The following is a 15103-nucleotide window of genomic DNA, read 5'->3' as shown; positions in this document are numbered from 1 at the left end:
TCTAAGGGAATTCATTATGTTGCAGCTATCCAAGAATATCTTCCCTGTATGAAATCATACAGTTCTTATACCAATTTATAATATTTAGTTCAATTTAAAGATGTTCTGAATCAATAATATAAGAATTAACTCCTATCTGGTCTCTAAATAACTATATAAGTACAGTAAAATATCAAGCCCTGGCTTATAGTGTGGGGTATATTTATTTGGTTTATTTTTTCATAATAGAGTATGTTTTAAAGGTGGTGCTTGATTTTGTATTTTTTCCTGAAATTAAGGGAATAAATATCAAAGATCTTTTTAAGGGTTTTCTCGGAATGTTCCATTTATGTGTCCTATACTAAAGATTTCCTTGGTCATGAAAGTAGTGCCATAAAATGATTAAAGCATATATTTGATGTCACCCAATACCCTGAGCACAGCCTTGAGTTTTGCCACTTGCAATTAACTATGTGATCTTGGACAAGTTAACTTCTCTTGAGTATCAGTTTCATGGTTTAAAATGGGAATATAAATACTTATCTCATAAGGTCTTAGTGAAGATTCAATGAGATCAATTTATTAGAGCACTTAATATTGTCACTTGTAAACAGTAAGTACTTTATGACTATTTGGGATCTCCTTCTTAAAAATAATAGCTACTGGTTTATACTTGCTGTGTTTGGAATTTATATGTTTTCACACATTCTTAGTAACTTTGTCTGCCGAGATCATAGATTTCTTAAAGTCAGGGACTGGATCCCTTTACCTTGCACTGTCACATGCCATTTCCCCAGAGCAGTGAATAGATGAATAATTTAATTCTGTCTTTATTAACAACATCAGTGAACTTCAGCAGCTTCATATGGCCACTGAAGTGTATGCCAACTTGCGTTTCTTTTTACGTACATTTTTTGTTGCTGGGATACGGTCCATAACCATAGTCCTCAAAAGGTATAAGGACCACCAAGTTTAATTAGGGTTTGCACACCATGAATGCTACTACACGGAGTAAAGAAATAGAAGTTTTGAAAGTGATAAACTTCTATGAATAAAGTGAGCAGACAGAATTCTTAATTTTTGTTGAGGTTAGCTCAAATTGTTAGTATTACAGATTCATAACTCATTGACTTTTGTTAATACATTGAGAATATCAAATATTGAAATCTAGACGAAGAAGAGTTAATCACTTTCTGAAATGAAGTGTTTATGCTACAGAAGTTTCTCAGGGCCCTAATTTAGCAAATTGAGACAGAGATTGGAAAGAGTTACTATATGTCACATATGATGAACGAACTGATAGTTCTCGCAGCCCCCTGGAATTATCTTGTTGTGCTTTGAATATGGAATGTTTGAGAAATCCTTCCACTCACTTTAAACTCTGCAGATCATAACTGCAAGTGGCAGGAAACACACAATGCATACGACCAGGAAGGAGGTCAATCACTCAATTTAAAGAAAAATTTGCAGACTATTGATATAAACAGATGCATGACTGATCATCAAATTTCAGTAATTTTTATACCAGAGATTATGTTAATTTATAAACACTCTCCATGAGATTGAGAGTGACATTTAAAATATCTCTCTCTCTCTCTCTCTAACATCATGGATTAATTTCTGTCAGCCTTTCTCTTATTTTATGCTGGCCATATAATTCAAAGCCACAGGAGGCAAACCCTCGACACTGGAAATAGCTTAATAAAAAATATGATACTAAGTCGTGCTGAGGGACAACAGCAGAATTACAAATGTTTTTAAATCCAGCTAAATGAAAATATTAAATTTTTGGCACTGTAAAAGTACATAATATACTGCATATATTTTTCTATACCTAATGTACACTTAAATTATGTGTGTAAATAAAATTTTCAGTTCATATGTGACCATATTAACACAAGTTTTAGACCATAAAATGCCTGTATTCAAATTAATCCTTTCACTTCTAACCTGATCTAGACTCTAGATAATTATTAGTGAAAAACAAGGACATTTTGTGCTTATTTAAAAATGATGTTCTTTTACTTTTTCTGATTTCCAGTGAATAAAAAGCATTTTAATTCAGAAATAAAATATATGAAGAGTACATTCTTTTGTTATAACTTTTGGAGGTCTGTACTTTGAGGTAATAGTGTGCTTCTAAAAGTTCTTTAAGTCTACCAAAATAAGAATAATTTTAGCAAAATCTGGACTGTAGGTTAATTTCTTTAAAGATATAGTTATAACATTAAAATAATATACATAAAATTTCAGTGTCTGCATTTTCTGTTTTGTATAAATTTCTGCCTCGTATTTGCTTATTAGGTGTGAAATATTGCAATTCCTAAATAGTAAGAAGATATTCCATAATTTTCTTTGCACACTGAACCTGGTATTGTTCTATAGGGGTGGGTATAGAAGAAACTAATTTTAAATATTATATGAAATAAAAAGAACTGTACAATGATAAATTAGAAAATAGAGCCATGTAAACTGTCTATTGTTAACTTTTTTGATAACATTTGATTCTTATACACAAATACTTTTAAAATTAACATTAATAATAAACACTTACATAGCACTGACAACATGCTAGGCATTGCTCCAGATGAGAGAGAGAGATGCTTATTGTTACCCCCATTTTGTAGAAGGAAAAACTGAGGCACAGAGAGTTTAAATCTGTGTTCCCAGAGCTAGTAAAATGTTAGTCTGCAATTGAACACAAGCAGTTTGTTTCCAGTTTCTAGTCTTTCAATTACTACATTGTATAGAAAAGCAAAATAAATAAAAAATAACCAAAGGAGGAAGAATGTAACACTTTTCTTAAAGCTGTGTTTGAAAGTAACTGACTCTATAGAAAATGCTATTTTTGGTAAAACAAACTCTCATGAAAAGAGCAATGTTAATTCCATTTGCAAACATTATTCATGAATTAATTATTGATTGGGTCATATTCATTTACAAAGAACAGCAATGATTGTCACCAGAAATCATGTCCCATGAAAAATAAAATGTGTAGCTCCCCTTCCTTAGAAAGCATCTTAATGCTACACTGTCTCCATTTTTCAACTGAGCTTTCATTGTACAATTCCAATCAAGCTGTAAGTATTTCCAGACTAAAATATTTCACTCTAAACTGCATGCTTTTATTTTTTTCTTCTTAATCAGCACTGTGTCCTACCCCTTTCAATTTGCCACCCGTGGGTCAATGACTTTTAGGGAAGGCTTAGAGATATGCCCTTCTGGGGTGAGATTGTTTTTAGCCTGTGAAGGACGGAGAAGCTGAACAGGAAAGAATACATGAGACATATAAACAAGGGAAGCCGTCTAAGAAATGTAGAATCAATCATTATTACACTGGGCATATGTGATTAAATGTCTGCAAAACAATGAGGCTCATCAATCAGCATCCCCGTGCATTGGAAAATCAGATCATCCTGGGAGAACTGAGACAGCCATTGCGACAAGGCCATCTCCTCACGGTTGCACGTCACAGCAAGTGCACTAGCACGGAAGGCACTTCCTTGATTTGCAAGCTTTTATTTCCTATAATGCAAGATCTCCATATAGAAATGCGATTGAATAGGGGTAAAACATGTCTTTCTGATAGTGACTGTCGCTAATGTGTCGCTCAGCTCTGCAAGAAACCTTGATACCCCGGAGTGCATTAATAAGTACTCAACACAATATGGTTACACCCTTGAAATATGTTACGGATGCACTTCAATGATCCTACACATAAAGTAAGTGTATCAATTAAATACAAGTTACATATTTATGTGAAGGAAACTAAACTTCCAGAATTTACATATATACATATGTTGCTTATTCTCTAACATGCACTGTCACCACAGTTTAACAGCATAGTGTTTCTGCCATTGTGGTGTTAGGTTAGTTTCAACGCAGAGAGTCAATAAGGTCTGATTAAGAGATATAGTTCAAAATATGTCTCTTTTATTTTTTCTATCTTCCTTCAATAACTACTCCTGTGATATTGACTAGGGTGCTGCTCGTTTCCTAGTGGTTGTGCACTGCGCGCGTGTTCAAAATTTTAAAGAAGAAACAGGAAGTGTTATCACCTCTACCAACATTAACTTTGCAAATGTCTGGTGGGTTTAATAGGTCTGAGTATGAAAAGTAAATAAAAACGAAGGCAGTTATCCAGATACATTTCAGCCAGAAAAAAATGGTTTTACTTTACTATATAGCTATTTAAGACAAAATAATATTATTTGTGTGTGAACTTCAAATAATCCCATAATTTTTCCCCCTGCATGAGTAGATATGCCTTTATAGTTTTCTCCTTTATAACTTCATAGTCAGAGCATCTTAGGCCTGAACTCATTTCTTGAGGGGACTTTTGAAGATTTTCAAATTGCAAGCCGGAGAATTGCTTTCCTTGTGCAGAGATGATGACCCAAATCTCTTTCTGCAAAATGTCCTTTTAAAATATGCAATCATTTGATTTGTCACGTGGTCTAAATACTAATTTTCCTTCTATTACTTTAAGCAGATTTGCATGTTTCAAAGTAGGAGAAAAAAAGCGTCAAGGAAAAGCCAGTAAGACATTGCTACTTCAATATTCTAATAAACCATGCTGAGCTTTTACATTAAAAAGCCTCTTTGAGTAAACAAGCTGCATTTATGATAATTAAAGACTACCTTTGCATAGGCTATTTTTAATGAGTCAGTAAATTGCATACATGCATAGAGAATACTGTGAAATGTTTCCACTAAGATGCCATGAAGAAACAACAGTGCAAAGTTCTAAACAAAGCATTTAGCTCAGAGCAGGAACACATAAATAGGAGCAGACTGTAGCTATTCCCCTAATACAGGCCCCAACACACAGTTTCGTACTGTTTGTCATCATTGTAAGACAATCAATTTTATGAACACAGTTCTTGAGTAGTGCCAGACATTAGAATGCTAGCATTCAGAAAATAAAAATCAAAATCTGGAGGGGAGGATGGATAAAGAGGTGAGAAAGAAATGTCAGAACAGAGTTATGCCTGCAGACCGATCACATTTTGAGAATTTGCTGGGAGGCTGAAACTGACCAGAAGTGCACCTGTGGCTGGATAGAGACAGAAAGAAACACAAACCTGATTTGGATGCTTTGAATATAAATGGGGCCAAATTAGCAATAATATTTTTAAGGAACAATCCTGCAAGGGAAGGTAAAGTAACAGGGTGACCCTTAGGGTCTATTAAATTTCTTTCAGGCTATAACATATCTCTCTCATTGCCAGATGATTTCCAAAAATAAATTATATGTACAAAAGTATCCAATACCTCAATTATTTGATAATTTTAAAATACTGTCAATTATTATTAGTAGTGGTATCATCATCATCATCATCATTGTCACTATGCTTTTCACCTATACTATGCTGAAAAACGAGATGCACAATCATACTCAGAACAATGATTATGGTTTCTTTTATCGAGTTGAAAAAGTCAATTTTCTTTCTCTTTTGCCCTTGATTTTAACAGTATTTGCCAAAGTAAACAAGCTTATTGATTTTGGATCTTGCTACTCATATAATGCACCCAAGTTTTTCCCATAATCAATCTGGACATTCTATTTCTCCTACTTATGGAACATTTAAAATCCTATCTCCTATTTATATGTAGCTGCCTGAGAACACAAAGGTCCTTCTTACCTGTGTGGTAAAACTTCCCTGAAAATCCAAGGTTGAAGGTAAAATTTGCAACCTGAGTGCGCAGTAAATTTTGAGTCTCTAGTAATGCCTGAAATAAATAAGAAATTAACATGATTTTAGAAAAATAAATATGAAGTTTGGTGATGCTCTTTTGCAAATGTGTGTCGTGAGTGAAACAAAATAATATGAGCTTTCTTGTTTTGGGGATTTTTGAGGGGTACTGTTATGTAGTTTTCATATTTCAAGTATTGTAATTACTATTGTTATTATTTTTATTGAAGGATACCAATTATGAACCAGGGAAGTCCTAAGCACATTATGGGCTGTTGGGCAATTCTGTAACTGCATGGCACTTAAATCATTTTTCATTTCTGTGTGAGGCATTTCTTGAATTTCAGATTATTATACTTCCTTTCCTTGGGGAAAATTTTTTGGAATTGTCAGATATAGACAAGCCTTGTATTTCTTGGTAAGGAATAGGAGGAGAACTTTTGTTTGAACTGCAATTTAGTATTTTATTTAACTGTACTACCTTCCCATCATTTTTAAAAGCATAATTATTAAGTTGAAAGCTTGGGTTTTTATTTTACAAGCTAAAGAGCAATGTATATTTTATAGGGTATTGCTTGCAAATCTAGAGCTATGAGGAAGGAAATAACACATAAGAATAGATACCCAGAACAGAATTAATAATTCTGTTAAAACATCCTCTAAATTTGACAAACATTTCCCTAATTTCTAGATTTGGAACTATACTATGTTAATTTCTTATTTGTAGACAGGATAAGAACACACTGATAATAGTTAGTTAGAATTAGTCATGTAAGTTTTCTGTCAATCCTTCTATGGTTATATTCCTATGTCAACATATGCATTAATAACATAATTCAGAACTCTTATGTTCTTGGGCTTTTTAGTTTGCTTATTGGTCTGCTTATTGATTCAGAATGTTTTTCTATGTTTTCCAGTGGATTTTTTCTTAAAAGGACTTATTTTCTTCTGACAAAAATGAGAAACTCATTGCAAACTAGGATATTAATAAGAATGAGTTTTGGTTACTTCTGTCCATCTGTTAAGGTGAATAAAGGGCCAGACATTTAGACAGTTTTTTTGGATTAGTCATTGTGGCTAAGAATTTGCTTCAAAGACTTGTGAACCTATTTATTCCTTTAGCATTAAGGGGGTCTCCTGCAAATTAGTTTAATTTACAAAAAAATTAAGAAAGAAATGACCGAATAACTAAAATGTTGATAAACTATATAGTCAGTGGTTATCCAAGATCACAGTTATGCTGGGTGTAATCATGGCCAATCTTATTTAAATATTATCAATTAAACATACAAAGAAAGAATAGACCCACTAGCTTAACTTCATTCCATGAAATACTACAATAAATTTTTAGAAAGATCAAATATTAAAAAGAGGGTGGGGTTAAAATGTCTATTGAACTAGTGAGCTTATTGGTAAATGCTGTGTAATACAGCCTTAAAATAAGAATATTAAATATATTTCTCTTTGTGAATTCCTTTTTCTGCCTCTTTTGCTTTATTCAATGCATAATTTCTAAGTCTCCTTATTTTGAAATATATATGTATATACATAAAATTTGATTTCTCCCTTGCCCTGTTCTCTTCACTCCAATTCCATCCACTCCGTGTCCCTCCTCTGAGTTATCAAAGTCATTCATTATTCAGCATTCATTTATCCACCATCTATTCTTAAACTCAAAAAATATTTGTTGTAGATGAATACAGTGTTGAATTTAATAAGCATGGCCCTTGTAAACTTGGACCTCACTGCCTAGAGAGGGAGAGAGAGATTCAATAGATAGTCACACTAATATGTAATTATAGTTCTTGATAAGTGCCGCAGAAGAAATCTAGATCATGCCGTGATTGACAGGAGCGGGGACTTTAGATTGGGGAAGGGGGCCCAGAACATTTGGTGCTTTCTCAGGGACAAACTAATAAAGATTGAATAATCCATTTTTCCCCAATCGACTGGACATCACCTTAGGCAGTCCCTCGTTATCTTTTTTTTGGGCTCTTAAAATGCCATAGCCTCCAAGAGTGTTCCCATCTTCCATTTCTATCTGTCCCTACAATTGCAGGTCTGACACTCTACGGCCATGCTAACATCCCAAAGGCGGAAAGTGCATGGCACCTTGGGGTCCAGGAGGCTCTCGGTGCATGACTCAATTTTGTCAGTCATTTCATATCTCTAAGCATTTCCTTTATCTGTGAAGTGGCACAATGGCGAATACTTATTTCATTGTATTACTGTGAGAATTACACTGGATAAGGTATGCAAAGTGCACAGCCAAGTTTCTGATAGAGAGCAAGAGCTGAATAAATACTGCTCCTGAGCCCTGAGTGCATCATTCTCTCCCCGTCTGTGAGGTATCCTTGCTGCCTCCAGGTGCATCACTATTTTCCCCAAATCACCATGTTCTCCAGTTAAATTGAACTATCCCCACTTCTGACCTTTCTGCATGACATTTCTCTGGCCTCCCTTTGCCTAGAAAACCTCCCCAGCTCCAAATCCCATTTCTCAAACCTCATCCATTCTTTAAATCTCTGCCCAAATGCCATGTTTTGGTATAAAGCCTTCTCTGATATCTCAAAGCTTTTTCTTTTCTCATCTCTCAAAGTAGGTTTCTAAATTATTTTCTTAAGACTTGCACCACTTTCCACTTAATATTGCATAAACTCTTATTTCTCTCTGTAGTCTATAAGCACCCACAGGTCTATCAAACCTTACTCATTTTTTTGTATCTCATGGTGCTGTGTCTTCATATATGTATTCAAGTATTAAAAGTATGATAAAAGTACATATTAATGCAGAGCAATAAATTGAATCAGTTTAGCTTATTTTTATTAGCAACATTTTTCCAGTGGTAAAATGATGAACATGGCTCATGGGCCATACCTCAAAATAACATAAGAGCAACATAGACAGGAGCTTGCATTTTGCCACGTTTTATAACACAGATGTCTTATAAACTTGTATTGTAGATGTCCTACTAAGACAAGCTCACAGAGACAAGGCAAATGGATTTTATTCCACTGGTGCTAGTTACCTATATGAAGAATTTGACAGATCTTTCTATTATTGAAAGAAACAGAGTTGTCTAGTCACAGCCTCCCAACATGCAATTTTGACTAATGTGGGAGTAAGAATGACAAATTCTATAACTAAAAACAAAACAAATTGATCTAAAAAAAGCAAATCTTAAGAGGTTTCAAGTCTCCCTACTTCAGTATAAGTAAATGATCTTTGGTTTTCAAAATGCAGAGAAAGGAAGTTTTCATACCTTTTAATAATGAAAGAAGAGAGATACAAATAATCATGAATATATAAAAAATCAATTCAATTTTTAAAAATAAAACTTGGAAATAAGTTTAAAATAGAAAAGTGCTAAAAATTAAGAAAAAAAGTAAAAAACCTAAAGAACTGAAATACAGGAAAAATCTAAAATATCAGAAAAATATTAGCAAAAGATAATATGAATAAATGAATATAAAGTTAAGAATCAATTAAGCATAATCAAATTCAAAAAACCCTTTTATTTTGGAAAGACTTGTTAATAAGCTAGAAATAAAATGTCTCACTTTGAGTTAAAAAATCAAATATTAAAGCTTAAAAAAAGCATGTAGGTGTAAATACACTTTTTTGTACCGAATATATTGTGGAGCAACTCTAACTTTTAAAAACATATGTAAAATAAAATGTACTTAGATTTTGGACAATAAACATCATTTATTGTCTTTAATGGTATGTAAGTCATAAAAAACAATTTAAATTGCTTTGAGTTTTTCCTTGCACTATTTATACACTTAGTAACTTGATTGGATATTAAAGGGAATAAATATGTAGCTTATTTTTTAAAGTCCATAATTTGTTATTTTACTAAGCATTAATTGCATTAATTGAATGTTCTCATAATTAATTCCTCAGTATTTAAGAAAGCGAAGTCCAACTTTGTCCCTATATAACTCAGTACTGTTGAAGAGAGCAATGATATTCAAACTTTACTGTGCATAAAATTTTCTAGAGGAAATTGCTAAAATTGTCAATTCTGGGGGTCCACTTGAAAAGATATTATTTAGTCTGCTGTTATAGGGCCCAGAAATGTGCATTTCGTAATGTACTCCAGCTGGTTCTAATAAATGTTAAGTGTTTCCAAGTCACACATATGAAATGAATCACAAGAATGTTTGCCAAATACCTATTCTCAGACTCATCCTCTGGGGATTCTGAATTGGAGAGTATAGGATGGAGCCTAAAAATATGTTTTTAACAGTGATTCCTATAGCTTCAAACTGGAGATTTTTACCATCAAGATGCTTGGGGAAATATTGAGTTAGTGTATTATATATATTAATTTCAAGGTCTGTTGCATATGTCTTAAACCATTCTGATATTTATATTGTTAATATCAGTCTAACCCCTTTCCTAAGTGTACTTAATAAATCATGTATATACTTATATTTTGAAGTAGCCTTATATTTTCAAAGTTTCAAATGAAATATCTCAGGGTGATAGTGTTTGTTTTATTATACTTTTTATTATACTCAAAAACTCAAAAAAAAGGGGCCGGGTGCGGTGGCTCACGCCTGTAATCCTAGCACTCTGGGAGGCCGAGGAGGGCGGATTGTTTGAGCTCAGGAGTTCGAGACCAGCCTGAGCAAGAGCGAGACCCCGTCTCTACTAAAAAAATAGAAAGAAATTATCTGGACAACTAAAAATATATAGAAAAAATTAGCCAGGCATGGTGGCACATGCCTGTAGTCCCAGCTACTCGGGAGGCTGAGGCAGAAGGATCGCCAGAGCCCAGGAGTGTGAGGTTGTTGTGAGCTAGGCTGACGCCACGGCACTCACTCTAGCCTGGGCAAGACAGTGACACTTTGTCTCAAAAAAAAAAAAAAAAAAAAAAACTCAAAAAAAAAAAAACTATCTTATTTATCTTAACTAGATGCTGCTCTGGGAATCAGAGGAGGTTGCTTATATTATTATTTTCCAGGTAGAAAAAATTGCTTAATGGAAAGATTAAATAGTCGCCCCAGATAACGCAATGAGAAAGCCAAAATTGACCATGCTTGCCTTAACACTCAGTCCGACCCTAATGACCTCGGGCCTCACTACAGTGAGTTTCTGTGGCCACCCAGGATGAAATGGAGTCAGGATTCCATGAACTTTGTCAACGTACAAATGAAGATGAATAGGGTTGACCCAGCATGAAAATATGAAGCTTTTGAAGTTTGCCTTTGATAATTTCTGCCTCTCTTCTTACTCATCTTTCTCTTTAGAAGCAATCCCCATTCCCTCTTTTTTGATAAACTTTTACTTCTACTCAATGAGGAAATGGATATAATTTGTAAATCCGCAAAAACTTATACCCACATGTAAATCTTCTAAGTAATTTCACATTAAACAGTTTAGCTCTGATTGTGGAATGGATGAGTTAATTAATGAGGAATGAATGAATGAATGCCTCTGACGATAATACTGAATGAATGTGGGATCTTTTGTACCCCCTAAGGTTTGGGGTGTAGGGATCCTACTGCCGAAATTGCACTCAATCTGGACAAAAACCTGCCCAGTCAAAAAACCCCTTGGTGTTTCAGAGCAATTTATCCTCTTGTCTTTCCATCTCTCACTTAAGTGTTGCATTGCCACCTTTCTTCTACGGTTCAAGTCTCCAGGAAGACAGGAATATAGGGGTTACTCTCTTGGGGCTCTCTTCCCTCCTTGTGCCATTGTTTACTTATTCGTGAATTCACTCATTCATTCAAACAATATCCATTGAACTCCTGTTTTAGGCACTCTTCTAGGTCCTAAGGATACAGCGGTGAATGGCTATGTGATGACTTCTGGATATGTTCACAGATTTTGGATACCAGATGAACATCATTTGGAAATTACCAGCTACTCTATTCTCCAGGAGTGAAGTATCTCTTCAAAATCTCCAGTGTGCCATTTAGTGAGTTGACTTCATCTACATAAAGCAGGAGTTCCTGATCTATTAAATTTTTGGCCCCCAAAATATTTTATTTCTATGTTTTCATGAGAGCTCAAGTAGGGTGGAATAAAAGCAGGCTTGTTTAAATATTAATATTTTGGAGAAAAGATGACATAATGAGTAATCAAGTAAAAATACTGTCCTAATGATTTTTTATTTAAGAAATATATTAGATACAAGTTAATTGTGCAGGAAATATTGTATGGACACCAATGTCTGCCCTTATTTAAGGAACCTAAAACAATGAAGAACGATAAGCATATTATTACCAATCTTTTAAGGTAAGTATCGTGATATAGATATTAGACATTTTTAAATGTATACTTTTATTCCATTCACTGAACTGTTGAAATAAAACTCCTAATTATTACTTTACTAACTATAGCTCCTCTAGTATTATAAAAAATTTACAAAGTATTAAAATTTGTGACAACAAAATTCTGTGTACTTTTGTAAATGAAGTCTAGTAGCTCTGTTAAATAAGTTCTTAAGGAATCTCTTTCCTAAAAAACATTTCATCAACTACAAGGACATTTCATTAACTGATTATTTAGTTTGATATTGCAAATATCTCTCACCTTGGGCCATGGACAATATATGAAGTCTCTTAAAAAATCTTTAATTCCACATTATTTTACATTAATATCTAGAATTACATTTAGAAATTTGAGTTGTCTTTATTCTTCCTAATTGCTGCATATATCAAGCAAGACAGATATTTTTTCTACAATATCCTTGTTAATTACTAACATATCTCACATTTACATAATACACTTTTTGGGGCAATTTCTGTGGTACCATTTCATGGCTAATAGGAAGCAATTTGCTTTTCTTTATTAAGTGCATTAAAACTTCATGCCCCAGACATCATTGACGGTAAACATTTGATTCTGCTCAAATTTAATGCACCGAGGCATTTTGCTGTGCCATATTAGGTTTATTTATGTGCTGTGTTCTGCATTGTTAGCTGCTAATGAGACTTCAACTCTTATTGCTCTAAGGCCTGAACACTAACCTCATTTTAATGAGTTCATTATTTGCTGTCTTCTGAAAGGAAGACAACAAATTTTCCTTTTAATTAAAGGTCAAAACACCTCTGGCGAAGGAAAGAGAAGAGGTTATCAAACCCTAGGAGGAGCTGAGAGATAGCTCTTTCAGGTTTCTAAGCTAAGCAGGGTTAGTATAGACTAGGGTAGGCCCTGGTGTCTCAAGAATACAGACAGTCAATCAATCTCTAGCGACCAAGGTGCATCTAAATTTAAGACAAATGAGAACACTACAACATGATAGCTAACGTGCCTAAGACTTTGTAAAAGATGAAAGTCAGCCAAAGTAATTAAAGAGGCTTTACTTCTAACCAAAGGGGCCATGTGGATCAATACTACTGCAGGAGCAAGATTTCTCTTTTGCATGACAAATGAGTTATGGGGTGAAGAGAACAGATGCCATATTAATCGAGCCAAGTAAAACTATTCTCAAATATTTTATCACAGAAGGCAAAACAGAGGCAAGTCAATATTTTGGGGGAACTGTTTTTAATAACTTAAAGGATACGGAATCCAGCATGAGTTATAGGAATATGTACTGTATATTCAGATGAAACTAGTTGCTAAACCGTGGCATTTCTGGGAATATCAGTTGTTACTTGTGTTTGCAGGCAATGCACGCCTCTAACTGCAGGAGAAAGGTGACATTTCAATAATATATAATGCTATCAAAACAGATCATATGAACAACTAGCTACTTATGTAAACTTTAATACAAATGAAATCAAGAGATGTGTGCATAATAATTAAATGATGTGTTTATACTTACCAAATAATATAGTTAGATTAAAAATCAAAACATTTTCATTTTGCCCTGATGACATATACATTCTACATATGGATTATTTGAACCATATACTACATTGCTTTCTAATTAAGAGTAAATTTTTTAATAATATATTTTCATTGGAATATATGTCTTCAACAACTTTATATTAATACGTGAAATCTTATATGTGCTTTTTTAAGTCACTAGCATTACTCCTGGCTTAAAGTATGTGGTCAATAAATCAATTTTCCATCAATAAATTGTTTACTTATAGAAAAATTGTAAAGATAGTACAGAAAGTTTCCATATCCCAATATCCACTGCATCTCACATTTAGTGTTGTACAATTAATGACCCAATATTGATATTATTAAGTAAAGTCCATACTTTATTCATTTTTTTCTGTTTTTCCTTAATGTCCTTTTTCTATTCCAGGATCCTATCAGAATAACACATTACATTTAGTTGTTTTATAATTTTAGGCCATTCTTGGTTACTGGATTAACAGGTATTTTTAATTTTTTTTGGAGTAATTTTAGGTTTACAGAAAAATTAAGCAGAGAGTATAGAGTTCCGTATACGTATTTCCCCTCCCGTTCTCCTACTGTTAACATTTTCCATTATTATGGTACTTATGGACAATTGATGAATGACTATTGATGCATTATTATTAACTAAAGTCCACAGTTTACACTAGGGTTCACTCTGTGTCGTGCAGTTGACCCGTGAACAACACAGGTTTGACCTATGCAGGTCCAGCTTAGAGGAGGATTTTTTCCCAACAAATACACTCAGCCCTCTGTGTCTGGGAGTTCCATATCTGCAACCAAAAGGGGATCGAAAATAAAGTATTCATATTGGATAGGAAGGGCCGACTTTTTGTATCCCCTGTTTTGCAGGGCTGACTATGGAACTTGAATATGCATAGATTTTGGAATCCATGGGGGTCCTGGAACCAATTCCCTGCAGATACCAAGGAATGATTGTACATTCCACAAGTCTGGACAAATGTAGGATGTCATGTATCCGTTATTGTTGCATCATACAGAATGTAGACACTAGAATGTGGACTAGAATGTGTCTAGACTGTAAAATGTAGAATAGTTTTACTGCCCTAAAAATCTCCTGTGCTCCCTAATCATCCTTTCCCCCAACAACTGCTGATCGCTGATCTTTTCACTGTCTCCATAGTTTTGCCCTTTCCAGGATATCATTTAGTTAGAATTATACAATACGTAGCCTGTTACAATTGCCTTCCCTCACTTAGCAACATTCGTTTAGGATCCCTCCAGGTCTTTTTGTGGCTCGGAGGCTTATTTCATTTTATTGCTGGATAATATTCCGTTGTATGGATGTACCATGGTTTGTTTTGTATCCATTGACCTATTGAAGGACATCTTGGTTACTTCCAAGTTTTGGCAATTATAAATAAAACTGCCATAAACATTCCCGTGTAGGTTTTTGTAAGGACATAAATTCTCAACTCATTTGGCTAAATAGCAAGGAATGTCCATGCTGGGTTGTATAAAAGACTCCCAAAACTGTTGTTCCTCATAGTTCCCATGGGAACTCTATATCTTATGTATAGGTGGCATCAGCTACTCGCTGGCGGTTATCTGAACTGTGAATATTTTATCTGAGA

The 15103-nt window shown here is 34.0% G+C and overlaps 1 protein-coding gene across 1 annotated transcript in view; it reads right to left on the bottom strand.

The window, feature by feature from the left end:
* Positions 1–15103, bottom strand: part of NDST4 (N-deacetylase/N-sulfotransferase (heparan glucosaminyl) 4) — a 242455-nt gene that overhangs the window by 134310 nt on the left and 93042 nt on the right. The window contains exon 3 of the mRNA XM_012655070.1: positions 5600–5712. Within this exon, the coding sequence (XP_012510524.1) occupies positions 5600–5712 (113 nt within the window). The remainder of the gene's footprint in view (positions 1–5599; positions 5713–15103) is intronic.

Source organism: Propithecus coquereli, unplaced genomic scaffold (assembly GCF_000956105.1).
Source record: "Propithecus coquereli isolate 6110/MARCELLA unplaced genomic scaffold, Pcoq_1.0 Scaffold46, whole genome shotgun sequence".
NCBI classification, from domain to species: Eukaryota; Metazoa; Chordata; class Mammalia; order Primates; family Indriidae; genus Propithecus; species Propithecus coquereli.
This window is presented reverse-complemented; position numbering and strand designations above follow the sequence as displayed.